The 15,118-nt window shown below is 41.4% G+C and overlaps 1 protein-coding gene across 1 annotated transcript; it reads right to left on the bottom strand.

Moving 5' to 3' along the window:
- On the bottom strand, positions 1–14,007 carry OAT (ornithine aminotransferase). The gene is made up of 10 exons (XM_082052310.1): positions 13,915–14,007; positions 10,641–10,867; positions 9,455–9,679; positions 9,236–9,331; positions 6,391–6,518; positions 4,690–4,812; positions 3,037–3,165; positions 2,175–2,288; positions 1,256–1,400; positions 1–307 (listed from the first exon to the last, which is right to left on the bottom strand). The coding sequence occupies exons 2-10, from the start codon at positions 10,840–10,842 to the stop codon at positions 147–149; spliced, it is 1,323 nt and encodes a 440-aa protein (XP_081908436.1). The 5' UTR covers positions 10,843–10,867; positions 13,915–14,007; the 3' UTR covers positions 1–146.
- Between the last annotated feature and the right edge of the window lie 1,111 nt (positions 14,008–15,118).

Consider the following 15,118-nt stretch of genomic DNA (forward strand, 5'->3'; position numbering starts at 1 on the left):
CAGAGCCATTATATTAATAGTTTGAAGACATAGCTATGTTTTAAAAGTCCTCTTAGATAAAAGAAATAAGAGATGCTTCCTTCATCACACAGATTCCAACACACCGCCTTGGGTCAGTCAGCAGATACACTTTAAAAGCCGCGTGTTCAGAATGACAGAATGGTCTTATGAATTATTTCGATGCACTCTCTGATTTCATCCTCCTTAATGATGAGCGGTGGTGCCAGCCGAATGATATCACCGTGCGTGGGTTTGGCGAGAAGTCCGTTATCACGAAGCCGCAAGCACACCTTCCAAGCATCATAATCTGCAATTTAATGGAAAAAGAAAAACACGGCGTTTACGCTACAGCGGAAAAAGTGGCAAAATTGTAGCACGTGGGGACAGATTGCCAACTGTTTGCTATCTGGCAGGGAAAAGATGAAGTGTGTTCACAAATGGTCACTCCAGAGCAACTCCCTGGAATTGGCGGTGAACATGCAAGACTGCCACAAACCTGCAGTTTGTCCGAAGGGCCTCACAGATTTGCCTCCAACACACCAAGTTTTGCTCCTTCCCAGCTGAGGGTTTGTCTAGATGTAGCAATAAATTTAACACAGGGAAGCGTGCAAAGGGGAGGCAGGAGAACACCTGGACAGGACCTCAGACGAGGTCACATTTCTGCATGGATTTCATGCTTCGCGTGCACACCTTGGGAAACCACACCACTTCCCTGCAGCATTTTGCCACTTGGCATATTCATGACAAAAATAATCATCTGCTCTGGCTTCTAAGCAGTTTTCTGATATAATTCAAGGTGTTAATCCCTAGAAACTTGTTCTCAGTCATGACCTTTTTCCTTCCTTGTACCCTCTTGTATTCATTGTTCTCTAACTATCTGGAACAACCAAGCTCGGCCAATTCTTCCATAACCTGACAGAAATGAGCTCTGCAGATGTGGCCATTTTCTGCAGGTGAGGAGACAAAAGGTATTTTTTGGGAGCTACATTCACCATCAGGCTTGAACCTTATCATATAATAAAATGACTCAAATCATTAAAAATAATTGTTTGGATATACTTGCTAAAAAAACCCCTATTTTTAATATCATACTCACTTGAATAAATTTTCAGTAGGTACTACAGTACTATAACCAAGATCTGAATCCAAACATGATGCCTATAAACCATCCCCCATACTCCATTAAGATAATTCTAATTTAAATTTAAAAGATTTTTTTCATGCTATGATTGTGCAGTTGATTATACTTCCTTACCTTTCGTTTCCCGAATCACAATTGCATTTAAAAGTCCTTTTCCTCTTACACAAGTTACAACATCAGACGGTGTCTTCATGAGCTCATTCCTCAGTATGTTACCCATTATTTCTGCATTTTTAGCCAACTCTTCCTCTTCAATTACCTAAAGGGAAGTCAGACCTACAGTCAACCGAAGTGCACTGCATTTGTTTTATGTACCATGCTGAAACGGATGACAAATGACATTACAATTGCTGAGATACAAAAGCTGCTGCATCTGAAGTGTCACTGCAAAGGCTGCACATCCAAGCAGATCAGTATTAAGCCTTTATTCATTCATGTTTACAAGAAACAATAATCTCTTTGAAATCTTCTTCTAAATTAGCTGCTTTTCATTTGCCATTATTTACAAGTAAACAGTAAATCTCTGAAGAATCAGTCTGTCCACATCCACATATTGGGTAATGATGAGGCTTTTCCAGTGACTTGTATTAAATGCAGTCAATTATGCAGTCACAGAATAATTAAAACAGGGACTCTGGACAAGACATTTTACTATCTTCTGTTTGAGCTCCAGTAGCGTATACACATTACCAAGCTCACAGAGCAATAAAATAAGCCAATTTAGAAATGTCTTTGTGCAATTAGTGAAAATATTTGAATGAATTTACATAAGTGTCTTGAAACTTCCCATAGATAAATTTTATTTTGTCATTTGAGACACTGAGACCATAAAATACACAGAAATTAGGACGCATTTCCAGTAAAGACTTCAGAATTTGGTTTGTGATCTATGCAGTTGGCCACTAACAATTTTCCACACTTAAAGCTAGATTTCTACTTGTAATGTAACAAATTCTGTCATTAAAGCAAGGATCATGTCAGTGTGACACCCTTTTGTTCTTTGGGCTTCAAATCTCTATTACTACACACAAACCTCCAGCGCTGCCATCGCAACGCGGCAAGCTAAGGGATTTCCTCCGTACGTAGATCCGTGCTCCCCAGGCTTGATGGTCAGCATAATGTCATCATCACACAGCACTGCTGAGACCTGAAATGGGAAGGTCAGCCCATTAAGTTAGAACAGTAAACTTCAATATCTCAGAGTAAACTTTTCCTCAAGGTTCAGGAAAGGATAATTTTCAGCCTATGGTGACAAATTACATTTAGACTCTTGGTTCTGTATAGAGGAGAACACACCTGATAATCACGTATCAGCTTAATCCCTTATATACATGTAGCTATAGGGGTAACATATCTAACTACAGCTGAGGGGCATTTCTCCAAACTGAATATGATTTCAAGAGTTCAAACTTCAATACTCTATTTAACAACTCAGAAATACCTTAAATCAGCCAAAAGAGTTCAAGACATAATTTCCAGCCTAAGCAGCAGGAATTTAAGTCACTCCAAAAGGATAAAAATCAGTCATGTGGGCAGGCCAAACCAGTGAAATAATGCCAGTTGTTCAGAAATTGCTTTGTGATAGAAGTTTTACCACACATTAGTATTTTTTTCCTTCACATCTAATAACTTGCCACCCAAACAAGTCAAGTATCGACATCATGGAAAGTTCAGGACACTGTATAGCCATATAAAGGTAATATTATGTATTCCATAATTTTCTTATGTGTCTCTCACAGGTTGGACTATCTGGGTCATAAATCACAGTTAATCCCGTGAACCGCAATTTTCAAGTACAACAAACATCAGATTTATTGTTCTTCCAACTCTAGATTTTCAGTGTTTATTTACTTCAAAACCATGATTCAACAAATGGATATTTCTTTGTTACTCACAGGATATAAGCCACCAGAAAGGGCCTTTCCAAGAAGAATCAGATCAGGTCTCACATTTTCATGGTCAACAGCCAGCATCTTCCCTGTTCTGGCTAAACCAGTCTGTATTTCATCAGCAATAAACAGAACCTGGATAGAGACAAAAAGAAAATAAATCCACACGTGGAGAATGATTTCCACTCCCATTCCTAACTCAGTTCTAACAAGACAGCGTAATTGTGCACAGTGAGTGAAAAACCTTCCAGTTGCATTACACTAAGTCCACAAAGGTCCTTCCTTTACCTCCTCTAAGACTTCTGGACATACACGTATTATATGAAATGTGAAACTACTTACAAGTGAACATACCGTCCTCTCTCCAACACCTTTAGCATATTCTTCTCTAGGTAAGGCATGGTCTACATAGGGTTGGACACTGTCCAACTAAAATCTCTTTGTGATATTACAATGAGTGGGATATCCAAAAAGTTAAGATTCATCTATCTTTCCTCTCAATTTTTGCAACTCTGCAAGTCTTGTTGTCTGATGTCTAAGTGTCTAAATAACGCTGAGAACCTAAATACAAGGTTTTGATATTGTTTTCCTAAGCAGCACTATTGCCATATACTGCTATTTGTAAAGTAGCTTTTTTTTTCCATGAGGTATCACAGCAATAATGAAGAAAATTTTATTAATTATATGTCAATACCTTCCTCTGAAGGTAAAGAAGGAATTATGAATAGCACTTAAAATTAAGAATCAGAATCCTATTGGAACAGAGATCACTGACTTTTAAATCAGACAGGGAACAAAGGGAACAAAAAGCTGTACACCAGCAGACTTTTGTTGTTGTTTTTCGTACTAAGGATGTGGCCTGGGCCTGTGGGAGACGCTGACCAAATAATAAGGAATTAGGCAGCACAGCAGCCTGCCTGTGAGAAGCAGCAGTACCCACAGACAACTGAAGGGCATGGAAATATATACAAAACACACATTCCCACCCTTCCAGAGACAACGCATGCAAGTCTAATTCAGTGTGACTTCACTAGCAGAGAACAGAAATTAGGGACCAAACACACTGTTTTCAAAACTAAACATTTCTTAGTAAAATTCAGATTGGACGTAATATTCAGAATAGGAGTCAGAAATGTGGTATGAAAGAGAATCTGAGAAAAAAGTCGAACAAAAAGATCTCTGCTCTTCAGAGATCTTAAAAGAACATTCATCAGCATATGACCATTCTCTTCAGTGTCTCATTCTGTGACCCATTGCTTTCACTAACTCTTGGTAGCACTTATGCACACCAGCAACAAGGTCCCTTGACAACCATGGCAGAACCACTGCAGTAATGGGCTTCTGACCCAAGGAACTTCAATTGTGAAAAAGAAATTAAAAGTTAAGTTATTTTAAAATAAATGCAGTTTCAAGAACATTAATTAGAAATGTAAATCAGTAACAGCAGTAAGACACAGTGAAAAAAACTGTGCACTGCTACATCCTGGTAAAGTATTGTCAGGAAATACAAGAAGTATCTCTACCCTATTTCACTGAAAGAAAATGAAATTAAGTGGTATATCAAGTCCTGTACCTTGCATACAAGGATGACCTTACAAGATATGCCAGTAAACACAGTGTGTAATGTTTAAGCCACCTTTTTTATAGCCAATTCCTTACATTGTGTTTCGTGCAGAGGTCCCGCACTCCTGTGAGATAACCTTGGTCAGGAACAACCACACCTGCTTCACCTTGAATTGGTTCAACCATGAAAGCTGCTACGTTGGGATCTTGGAGGGCCCGCTGGAAAAATGGACATATGGAGAGGAAAGACACAAAGAAAAAGCTTTTAGATCAAATTTAGAAAATATGGAGACGAATACATATAGCAGAACTTAGCTCTAACCCTGGTGTTACATCTCAAATGATGATAATAGTATTCATGTCAGGCTGTTATCCCATCTCAGTTCCAGCACAGAAGCCTATGTCACTATTCACCTCCAAAAATCAGCTGGTGAGCTTGCTTGGGAAATTACAAACCTTAAAAATTGCAAACGAAGACAAACAGATTACCGGATCACTCCACAGATTACCTCAGAAATACACTCAGTTTTGCATTACCCCGTACAAGACAAACAATTACTCAACACTTCCCCAGTACACCTCAAACAAAAAGGAATGGAGCCTCTCCAGAACAATTTTGTCACCTTAAAGCAAAGTCCACAGCTACATTCTTACACCATCATGTTCTTAAAGGTTTAGAAATCCACGAGACTCAAGAGATATAATAATCCCCAGCACGAATTTGCTACAGCTTTTCTCAGTATTGCCCCACAAACAGAACAGATTCAGTTAACAGTCTGATGGACGTGGATCTGAATTTCAGGTCTCCAGGGTGCATTCAAAGCCTCGATAAAGCTGGCTGAAACCACTAAATACTTACAAGGCTTTCACAATGGGCAGCCTTGCGCAGGTTCAAATCTGAGTAAGCTTTTCCACTCTGCAAATATAATAGACTGAGAGACCTTTTTTTCTCCTAACCAAACTCAAGCATGTCTGTGTCATAAACCCTCCAACCCGCACAGACGGTTCACTTGCACTAAGCAGACCCAACACAGGACAAGCCAACTTGTCACTCATGGAGACAATGTACCCAGATGATGGAAAAGTGGTGACACCAACATTCCTAGTGTTTCAGGACTATCTGTGTTTGACTGGAACTCTCTTGCCTGCAAGGACCGAAGTCCAGCACCCTACCGGTGCCATCAAGCACCATCTACCCCATAAACCTAAGCTCACATTATGAGGGTGGGATTATTTTCAATTAATCAAGGTCAACTCTTCCCAACAGCTTGACAGGTTGCATGTCAGAAAAGCCAGGGAAATGCAGAACCACTAGTGTTTCAGTAGCTTAAGTGAAACACCAGTTTAGTGTGGTTTTAAGGATGCTGCAAAACTGGAAAGCCTTGTTTGCGACTGCAGTGAATTCTGGTCATCTGGTTATGGAAGAACACACAGCATTTCTGAGGCAAGTTTGTAAAGATACTTGTTTCAGAATCCAAGTCCTGACTTTAGAATGTATGTTACTGATCTGAATTCCCTCACTGTTTATCTGCTTTTGTACCTTGAACATATTAGTGACATGGGAAATGAAACAGATTGTGTGGTTTTCCTTTTACATTCTAAAGCAAAACTGAAAATCAAAACCAAAGCAGACTTTACACGCATTTTCTACATGTAAGTATAACATACATATTTCTTATATATGTCTAGATACATGCATTTTCACGTCAAATCACATATTTCAAAGGATAAACTTCTGATTTTCCAAAGAGACACCATAAAGTGATTTCTTACAAGAGAACTAAAATTGTCAAATACCTCAAGAGCTGGTAGGTCGTTGTATGGGATCACTTCGAAACCTGGCATAAAGGGTCCAAATCCATCATAGCTGGATGGGTCGGTAGAACTAGAGACAGCAGACATGGTTCTACCCCAGAAGTTGCCAGCTAAAAAAAGAAAATAAAGTGGGGGATTGTTATAAAACAGATGAAGAGACAGAACGGTTTATGAGACACCACACTTTCCATTTGGAAATGCAATTTAAGAGCTGTCTGACATTAGAATGTTAGCAGCCTTCTGACAATTGTTAGCATTTTACATTGATGCTATAAATATATTATATTGCTATATCAAAACCGAAAGAAAGTTATACTGTAAGACCTGGCAAGTATACAAAATAATTTCCATAAGCTTTGTTAATAGTCTGAAAGATTGATAATACCTCAGAAATAAACAGCTTTTGAACAAACAGGTGCAGCTTTTACATAAACATTACTCATTAAATGTAGAAAAAAGTAACCACCACTCAGAATTGAGATCCTAAATACAAAGCTGCCAGCAAACCTAAGTCAAAATATACATTTCTCTGCATTTCAGAGGGCCAGGAGAAGCCATTCACATTGGTAAAAACATTGTGACATTGCATTATTTCATATAGAAACATCAGTTAAAATGTCTAAGAACCAACTGTCACCAAGACTATGATATATTCATCTTAATGTTTCAGTTAAATAAATATACTCTCAGCTAATCACTAATAAGGTGCTTAATAAGACTAAGGAAGATTAAAGGTTCAACACCTTCACAGCATTAGAAGCCTTTTCTTTCTCTCCCCCACCCAGTTTCTTTGTCCAACTGCGATCCCAGGGGCAGAGACTGTTCTCAATGCGCAGGAAATCCTAAAGTTAATTATTACTGACGCAGCCAGCTCCAGGCACTGAGGTAAATAGCATTACAGTGCTGCCCACAGCAGAACAATCCCAGCCACGCTTTGCCGAGGCACATGCTTGTCACCTCCAGGTTATGTCGGTGCACCCTCTGGATCCTGAAATAAAGACTGAATGGCACAAAGTGGGGCCATCTGTCTGCAGACAGCCGTCTGTCTGCCCCTTTGCGCTCCAGTCTCCATGCTGGCCCACAGAATTGGCATCAAAATCTCCGGACTGATGTTTAAAGTCATTTTTTTGTTCTGACCATAGCTACCCAAAAGAGTTTTTTTCTCCCAAAACGCTGGATTATGTCAAGAAAAGGACTGCTATTCTTTTTTCCAGCTACTTGGCACGTAATTATATATTGTGGTTAAGGGGATGGGATCATAAAAATGGAGAGCATATCCAGTTTATCAAGAAGAGAAAGCACTCCCTAAAAGTTAATTGACTGAAGAGCAAAACAAAATATATATGGAAGGAAGGAGAAATACATTTGCTCAAAGAATTCCTAGAAGAAAAAAAAATATCTAATCGGTCCTAGAAACCATAATGCAACATTCAACTATGAATTTCAATTTATAAACACTATCTAATGTTCAGATGCTGTATGTTCCAAAAGTCAAAAATAGTACTTGCAGCTGTAGCAATTACAAAATATTTAAGTAGTAAGCTTTATTCTGGAAGGTTTTATAAAATCCAGAAGCACTGAAAAACATTAGAACTGACAAAAATACTTCACCTATAACCAAAGAATACCAAATGTAAGTTATCTGAGTTAGACTTTTTTTTAAGCCAAGCACAATAGTCTCTTCAGGAACAGGTCACTTCTCCCTGTTACAGAGCCAAGCAGAGCAGGCAGATAAAGCGAGGACGTACACCATGTATTATATATAATCAGGACTTTCCATTGTTTACTTTAGAAATATTGCTTTCACTTCCATGATATCATCAAGATTACAATATGGCTTTACTGGGTTAATGCCAACTTGTGGAAGACATTAAGAATGCTGAAGAAAGCCACTGGTAGGGGAAGACTGAGAGGAAAGCGGGTTTAACCCAACTGTGAAATTTATAAGAGGGATGGCAGCAATTGAAGAACAAACTCAAGGGAAACATATATGAAAAATCAACTAATTAGGAATAAAAGCAGTTAAAAGAGCATCGAGGACTGAATGCACCTTCCATGGGACTTCAGGCAGCCATTCATCATTTTTTGACAACTAAAATAAATAAACTGAAAATAATCTCCACTTCATACATTCAATTGCTGTTTATAAAGCTTTATAAACCACCACATTAACTATAGTTTCCTTCCTGGATTTAAGTTCATTGTTGCACTTCCTGTGTAAAATCAGACATTATCAGCAGCTCCTGACAATGCACAACTGTCCTCATCGCCTCTCGATGCATGGGACTCCATGAGGAAGAAGACCTGAAATCGATTTGTCATGGGAATTATATCCATACCTCTGGCTTTTACAATCAATTCTGTTAAGAACACATGTGTTTCTTAGAGGATGTTACTTTTCAAAAGATGTTTATAATTCACTGTAGCTATTTAAGGTTAAAATCAACTAGTCAGAAGCATACACAGAATATTTTGTCAACAGAATATATTTAAGACTGAACTTCACAATTTAGAAGGAGGCACTTTGAGAACCTTAAGGTCCTGCAAAGGCTGTTGTAGCCACAACAGTATTTTTTTAATCAGACTCTGCAACAGCAGATACGCGAGTACAGCAGTCTGTTAAAAGATTGAGATCTTGGCTTAGACTATCCAAATGTCAAAGGGTGCAGAGACCTTCAATAGGCTTGCTTCAGTGAAAAAATAACAAGAAATCCAAACAAACACATTAAGAATACGACAAAGCAATCACCACAGCTACAGGAGAAAAGAGCCAGTGTATAGAGCTCTCTTCTTCAATCCCTCAACTCATAACACGCACTCAACATACCTGCAAAAATAATTTTTGCTTTGTATTTTGGAATTCCTTTCACGGTGTAAGCCCACTTGCGAGCCAATTTACAGGCAGTTTCTCCAGCTTCCACTCCTAAAACATAAAGCAATCTCATTATCACACTTATACAAAACAGGCTATCGATGCAGTACCAAATATTACAAAACAATTAAATCTCACAGATAAGAAATAAAATGGAAATATATATTTTTTTACCTGTGTTCATTGGAAGAACTTTGTTATAATTGAACATTTTGGTGACCATCTCCTCGTATTCGCCAAGTACATCATTGTAGAATGCCCTAGATGTCAGGGTCAGTTTTTCAGACTGAGCTTTCAGAGCATTCACAATCTTTGGGTGACAGTGGCCTTGATTAACAGCACTGTAAGCACTCAGAAAGTCAAAATACTTTCTACCTTCAACATCCCACACATAAACACCTAGAAAAACAAAAGTATAGTAAATATACAAAATAAAAGAAAACCTGAGATAATACTAAATGGTGTAAGCTAATAGTTATAGTGCACCCTAGTCAAATATAAACAGTATTCTCACTGTTCCATAGGGCATACCAGAAAAGTACTTTAACTGCCAAATAAACATTTGATAAGGAGAGCAGGAGTGACAAACACAGTACAAATAAATGCCCAATGAGGAATCAATAAAAGCAGCATTTCCCATATAAAACTACCATCCCACTAAGTTACTAAGGAGTATGAGACAACTACTTCCCCTTCAAGTCCTTGTTTTGAGTCCTAAAAAGATGATAGAGAATACTTTTGTAAGAGAATTAAGAATAAGAATTGGAGGTCATTAAAAAGAACCCAAGTAGTCTCAAAACTCAGAGGGTGACAGCTTTGAGTTGTCAAAACATGTAGTGATAAAATAAAACTATTGGATCACTATGCTGGTTACATTTTAATACAAAATCATAGAATTTAACCTGCAGAGCAGAAAAGCCCCTTAAACAGAAAGACCAGAGAAGATTTAAATTAAGCAGTAATACAGGAACAGTACACAAGGACTTTAATAGGGGTGTCCAATAGACCTTTTCATGCCCACATTAACATTGAAACTTTCCACACAAGGTAACAGAAGGAACAAAGTTGCTTGAAACTTTCTTGCTGACTTATTCTAAAAAATTATCAGAACTTAGACCTCTACTTAAATAAATCATTTTAGAGAGACTACAGTTTTATCAGGTAGCCTCACACATAATCATTGCGTTCTTTAACCAGTAACTAGATGTCCTTATTTCATAAATTATCTCAATCTCCCCTGCCTCCCTGAAAAACCCAAAGATTCAGAAATTTATTAGGTCAAAATCATTATGTCATGATCCCATCCCTTTTACGCACACACATCCGACCTACGCCACTCAGGGAAACGTAAATAAAATACCTTTTCCTTTCTCCAGAGCAACTGGTAGTGGATGATAATTGTGGGCACCATATTTAGCCTCACGCTCAAATATGTATTCAGAGGATACAGGTCTTTGAATGGTTTTTTTGGTGGCAACTGAGTTAGCAGAACCCAGTGAGCTGTGAACACCTCGGCAGAGAAACGCGACGCTCTGAGGGCGGGTTAGCTTGGAAAACATCATTGACTTCAGGTATGCTGTTACAGAGCTGGAAAAAAACAGAAAAAGAAATAAAGTTAATAATTAGCACTAAGAGTATTTCAGAAGAAATGTATGACGCGATTGAGGTGGCTTTACTGCCAAGATTACAAGTTTCTCAACTCTTTTGCAATTCAATGAAGAAAGCTGATATGAAGTATAATGAATGCAGAACTAACTTCAAATAAGTTTGGGGTATTTTTTCTATTTTAATGTATACTCACTGTAACGGAAAGGAAACTAAAATGTGTGACCTATCAAAGCTATGAACTAGTCACATCATTTTTCCTCCAACAGTGTTCCTTTTCCACTGTGCCTTAAATTATGACTAGATTTACTAACAGAAACTACAATAAGAAAGGTAAATTTATCAGACTTCTTGTGCTACTTAAATGCCTGTTGTCTAACAAAGATTTCCACGAGTTAAATCTTGTCACAGAATCATAAAGTAAATAATATAATACTGGAAAATAGCACCTGACCCAAACAATGTTTAGCTGATAATATTATCAAATTTCATAAAGGACTGATCAGTTTTAGCAGAGATCAGCTTTAAAAAGCAAAATCTGTGACCTTTTCACATAGCTTGCATTCTTGACGTTAAAACACTCCAAGGCACCCACTGTTAGTAGCATTTTAAGACCTTCAAAAGTAGATGGAAAGTAATAGTATGTCAAATATTAATGACTGTTACAGCACCCTGTATTTTCTTACTAAAATTCAGGGATACCCCCTTGTACTGTTAGCAGCCAAGTGTAATCTGAGGGTAGAGTTTCACGGGACAAATGCACAAGGGTTTCCTCCTTGTCTTCACCTCTGTCAACATAAAGATATAGAACAGACTCAGAGAAGACATTTGCTTTAACAAGACCAAGAGTTAGAGTTATCAGAGCTCAAGTTTCTTGCCTTCCAGAACGTCACACTTAGAAACAACAAAATGTATCAGCCCAAAGGGAAGATCACAGATTACGCTGACAATTACTTCGTTTATCAAACACAAACTCCCTTGTAACACACTGTGCAGCAAACTGAAAAGCTAAGAAACCTTGATACTGGGAAACTACCTAGCAACAAAAGTATACTGTAAAACTTAACCAAAATGTACTTATTAAATATCAACAGGAGAACACAGGCATGTTTTACACAAGGGTGCTGTTATTTCAGGCTGCTTGCGGAGACAGAAATATTAAGTCACAGATTTATTCTAAATTTATTTTGGATGTGTCACCATAAACAGAGCGGCATTTCTTTCAGCGGACTCCTCAGATATTACATTGCTTCTCCCCAGTTCTAAGCAAAGCCAGAGGGCTATTTTCTGCATCTACCGAATCAGCTCGCCCTTCCAAGTCTTTCAGAAGAGTTAATGATCTCCATTCCAGCACGAGATGATCAGCAGCTTCTCACCTCTGGGCATTTTACCAGTCATCATGAATGCCACGTCTTACTTTGCAAGACCGTTACTCAAAGCTTTTGCAAGTTAAAAAGACAAATACTTCTCTGTGCAAGAAAAAATGTTGGCAGAAACTCAGGTCAGCTGCACCGCTCAAAATTACAACTTGCTTTACTCCTACAATTTAATTGGTCTGTGACACTCCAGCCCCTGGCACACCTCCATGGCACAGCAGCTAATTTGTTAACAAGCTTCTGTATTTTTGGAGATTTTCCAGACGTTCCCGAAACAAAAGCTGTAACGGAATGAAACTTTACTCTGCCTGTATCAGAGAGCTACCACTGTGCACAAAGAATCACAGACTAGCCATTTGAGGTTCTTCTTTTACTTCTGGCTGGAAAATCTTAATCAGAAATTTTTAAAAGGGCTTTCCTGTCCATGAGGAGAAATGTCCTGCAAACTACACTAGTGAGGCCACATCATTTTAACTGACGTGTGGAGGATTATGTGGAGTAGGGTTGAGTGAAGCTGAGAATTACAGATGAATCTAGAGTTAAAAGGCGAAGAAAAATCTGGTTTTGATGATTGGCAACACAAGATGAATAGAAATTTCCCGAAAGAGGAGGAGCACAATAAGGGAAATAAAAAAAAAAATAAAGAATAAAAAAAAAAAAGCAAACCACTGCCAGCTTTGAGGAAGTGAGAAATATGATCATGTGCTGCAACATGCAATACCAGAATCAGAAGCCAGGGCATTTCACCAAGTGAAAAAAGTCTTGCATCAGAACAGAAAAAGCTCAAAGCACAGCTGGAAAACATACTTGAACAACTTTGCTCAACTGTGGAGCAAGAATATCCAGTCCAGAGCCTGCAGACTTCACATGTAAATTGAATGGTTGTATATACCCAATCCTTTATGTATACGGAAATACACCCCAAGGGAAATAGCATGTATTATCAAATACATGAAAAAAAAACCACTCAGATTCACGTTGATACAGCGCAGAAGAATCCGCACCACATCGCAGCCTTTACCAACTGTATACAAAGGGAACGAACATTCAAGAGGACAAGCTATAGCAGGCGCGCATCAGCCTGGACATGCCAAACCACCTTTTCAGACTAATACCACATCACAAACAGCCCAGGACCCAGACTGGCAGCCAGGAACGAGCAAGCGGTGAAATACCAGCCCCCCCCCTCCACCCCTCAGCCAAGGCAAAGCCGTGATCCTGGGGACACCACCCTGGACGGGAGCAGGGCTGAGAGCAGGCACAGAGGAGAACGCTGGATCTCTGGCACCACGGCCTGCCCACCCCCCGGGGAGAGGCTCCGCACCCCCGGCTCCATGTCCTGCCCACCCCCCGGGGAGAGGCTCCGCACCCCCGGCTACCCACACAGCAGCAACGCCCGGGGGGCCGGGCAGGCGGCGTCCCGGCCCCGCAGCGGGTCTGCCCCGTTCTGCGGTAAAGCGCTCCCGCCGCAACGCCTTGTCCCGGGGAGCAGCCCGAGCCCTCCCGTTGCCTTGGCAACTGGGCCTGCTGTGGCTTCGCCCCCACAGCCGCCGTCCCTCCGCCGCCGCGGGCCGGAACCCGGGGCAAGGAGGCTCCGCGGGAGGCAGGAATAGCCCCCGCGGGCCCGGTCGAGCCGCCCCCGCCGCGCTGTACCTGCCGGCTGCTGCTTCTCTGCCCGGAGCCCGCGGCGAAGAGGCGGAGGCGGCCCCGCGGCAACTGTCACCGCTCCCCGACCCGCCGCACGCCACGCCCCTGCCTGCCTGACGTCCCGCCGCTACCACCGCCGATTGGCTACCGCTGCAGATTGACGGCCTCCACCTCCTCGCCCCCGCCACTCCCCGTGCGGCGGCACCCACGTGCTCAACCAATCAGGGTGGGATGCCGGCACACCCGCGCGCCAAGGCCCCGCCCAGGCGGCCGCTGGCTCCGTTCCCTCAGAGCTGCCGCCCGCCCGTCCGCTCCCCGAGGCTGCGGGGGCTCTGCTGAAATGGGCCTCGGGGACAGTTTTTGCAGCCATAGAAATCCTAACCCCTTCGAGAGGCCGAAGCCCCCGGCTCTGCGAGCTTCGTGGGCCGAGCCCAGCGCCCTCCCGCCGGCTATCCGCCGCCCAGCCGGCCCCGCCGCAGTGCCAGGCGGCCCTTGGCTGGGAGTCACTGTGGTAAAAGAGCCAGGATGGAAAAATTTTGGGAGGGACTGAGGAGACATTTTTGGAAATGAGAAGTGTGTTCCTGTGTAACGTCACCTAGGTGTTCCTGCTCCGGCGTGGGGATTGGTCTGGATGAGCTTTTGAGGTCCCTTCGGATCCCTGACATTCTGTGATTCTGTGATCGTGTGTGAAGTGCAGGGGTTGACTGTGGTAACTCAGCTGCTCCCTCAGGACAGCGGCGTCTGCAGGGCCTGACCTGTATCTCATGAGAAGTGCCGCTGTGAAGATAGCAGAAGCCAATCTGTGCGTGAACTTCTCCCTGCTTCTTTTATACTTGAGGATCTGTGGCTTACAAAAAATAAAAAACCCAGGGATTCGTGAGCCAACAGTGTGCGCTGGCAGCCAAGAGGGCCAACAGTGTCCTGGGTGCATCCAGCACAGCGTTGCCAGCCGCTCGAACTGCTCTGCTCGGGGGCAGCCTCGCCTGGGGCACTGTGTGCATCTCTGGGTGCCACAGGATAAAAAGATATTAAGCTGCTAGAGAGTGTCCAGAAGAGGCTACGAAGTCGGTCAAGGGTTTGGAGAGGAAGCTGTGTGAGGAGCGGCTGAAATCACTTAGTTTGTTCAGCTTGGAGAAGAGGAGACTGAGGGGAGACCTCATCGCAATCTACAGCTTCCTCACAAAGGGAGGAGGAAGAGTAGGCACTGAAC

Source organism: Streptopelia decaocto (assembly GCF_964273445.1).
Source record: "Streptopelia decaocto genome assembly, chromosome: 5".
Taxonomy (NCBI): Eukaryota; Metazoa; Chordata; class Aves; order Columbiformes; family Columbidae; genus Streptopelia; species Streptopelia decaocto.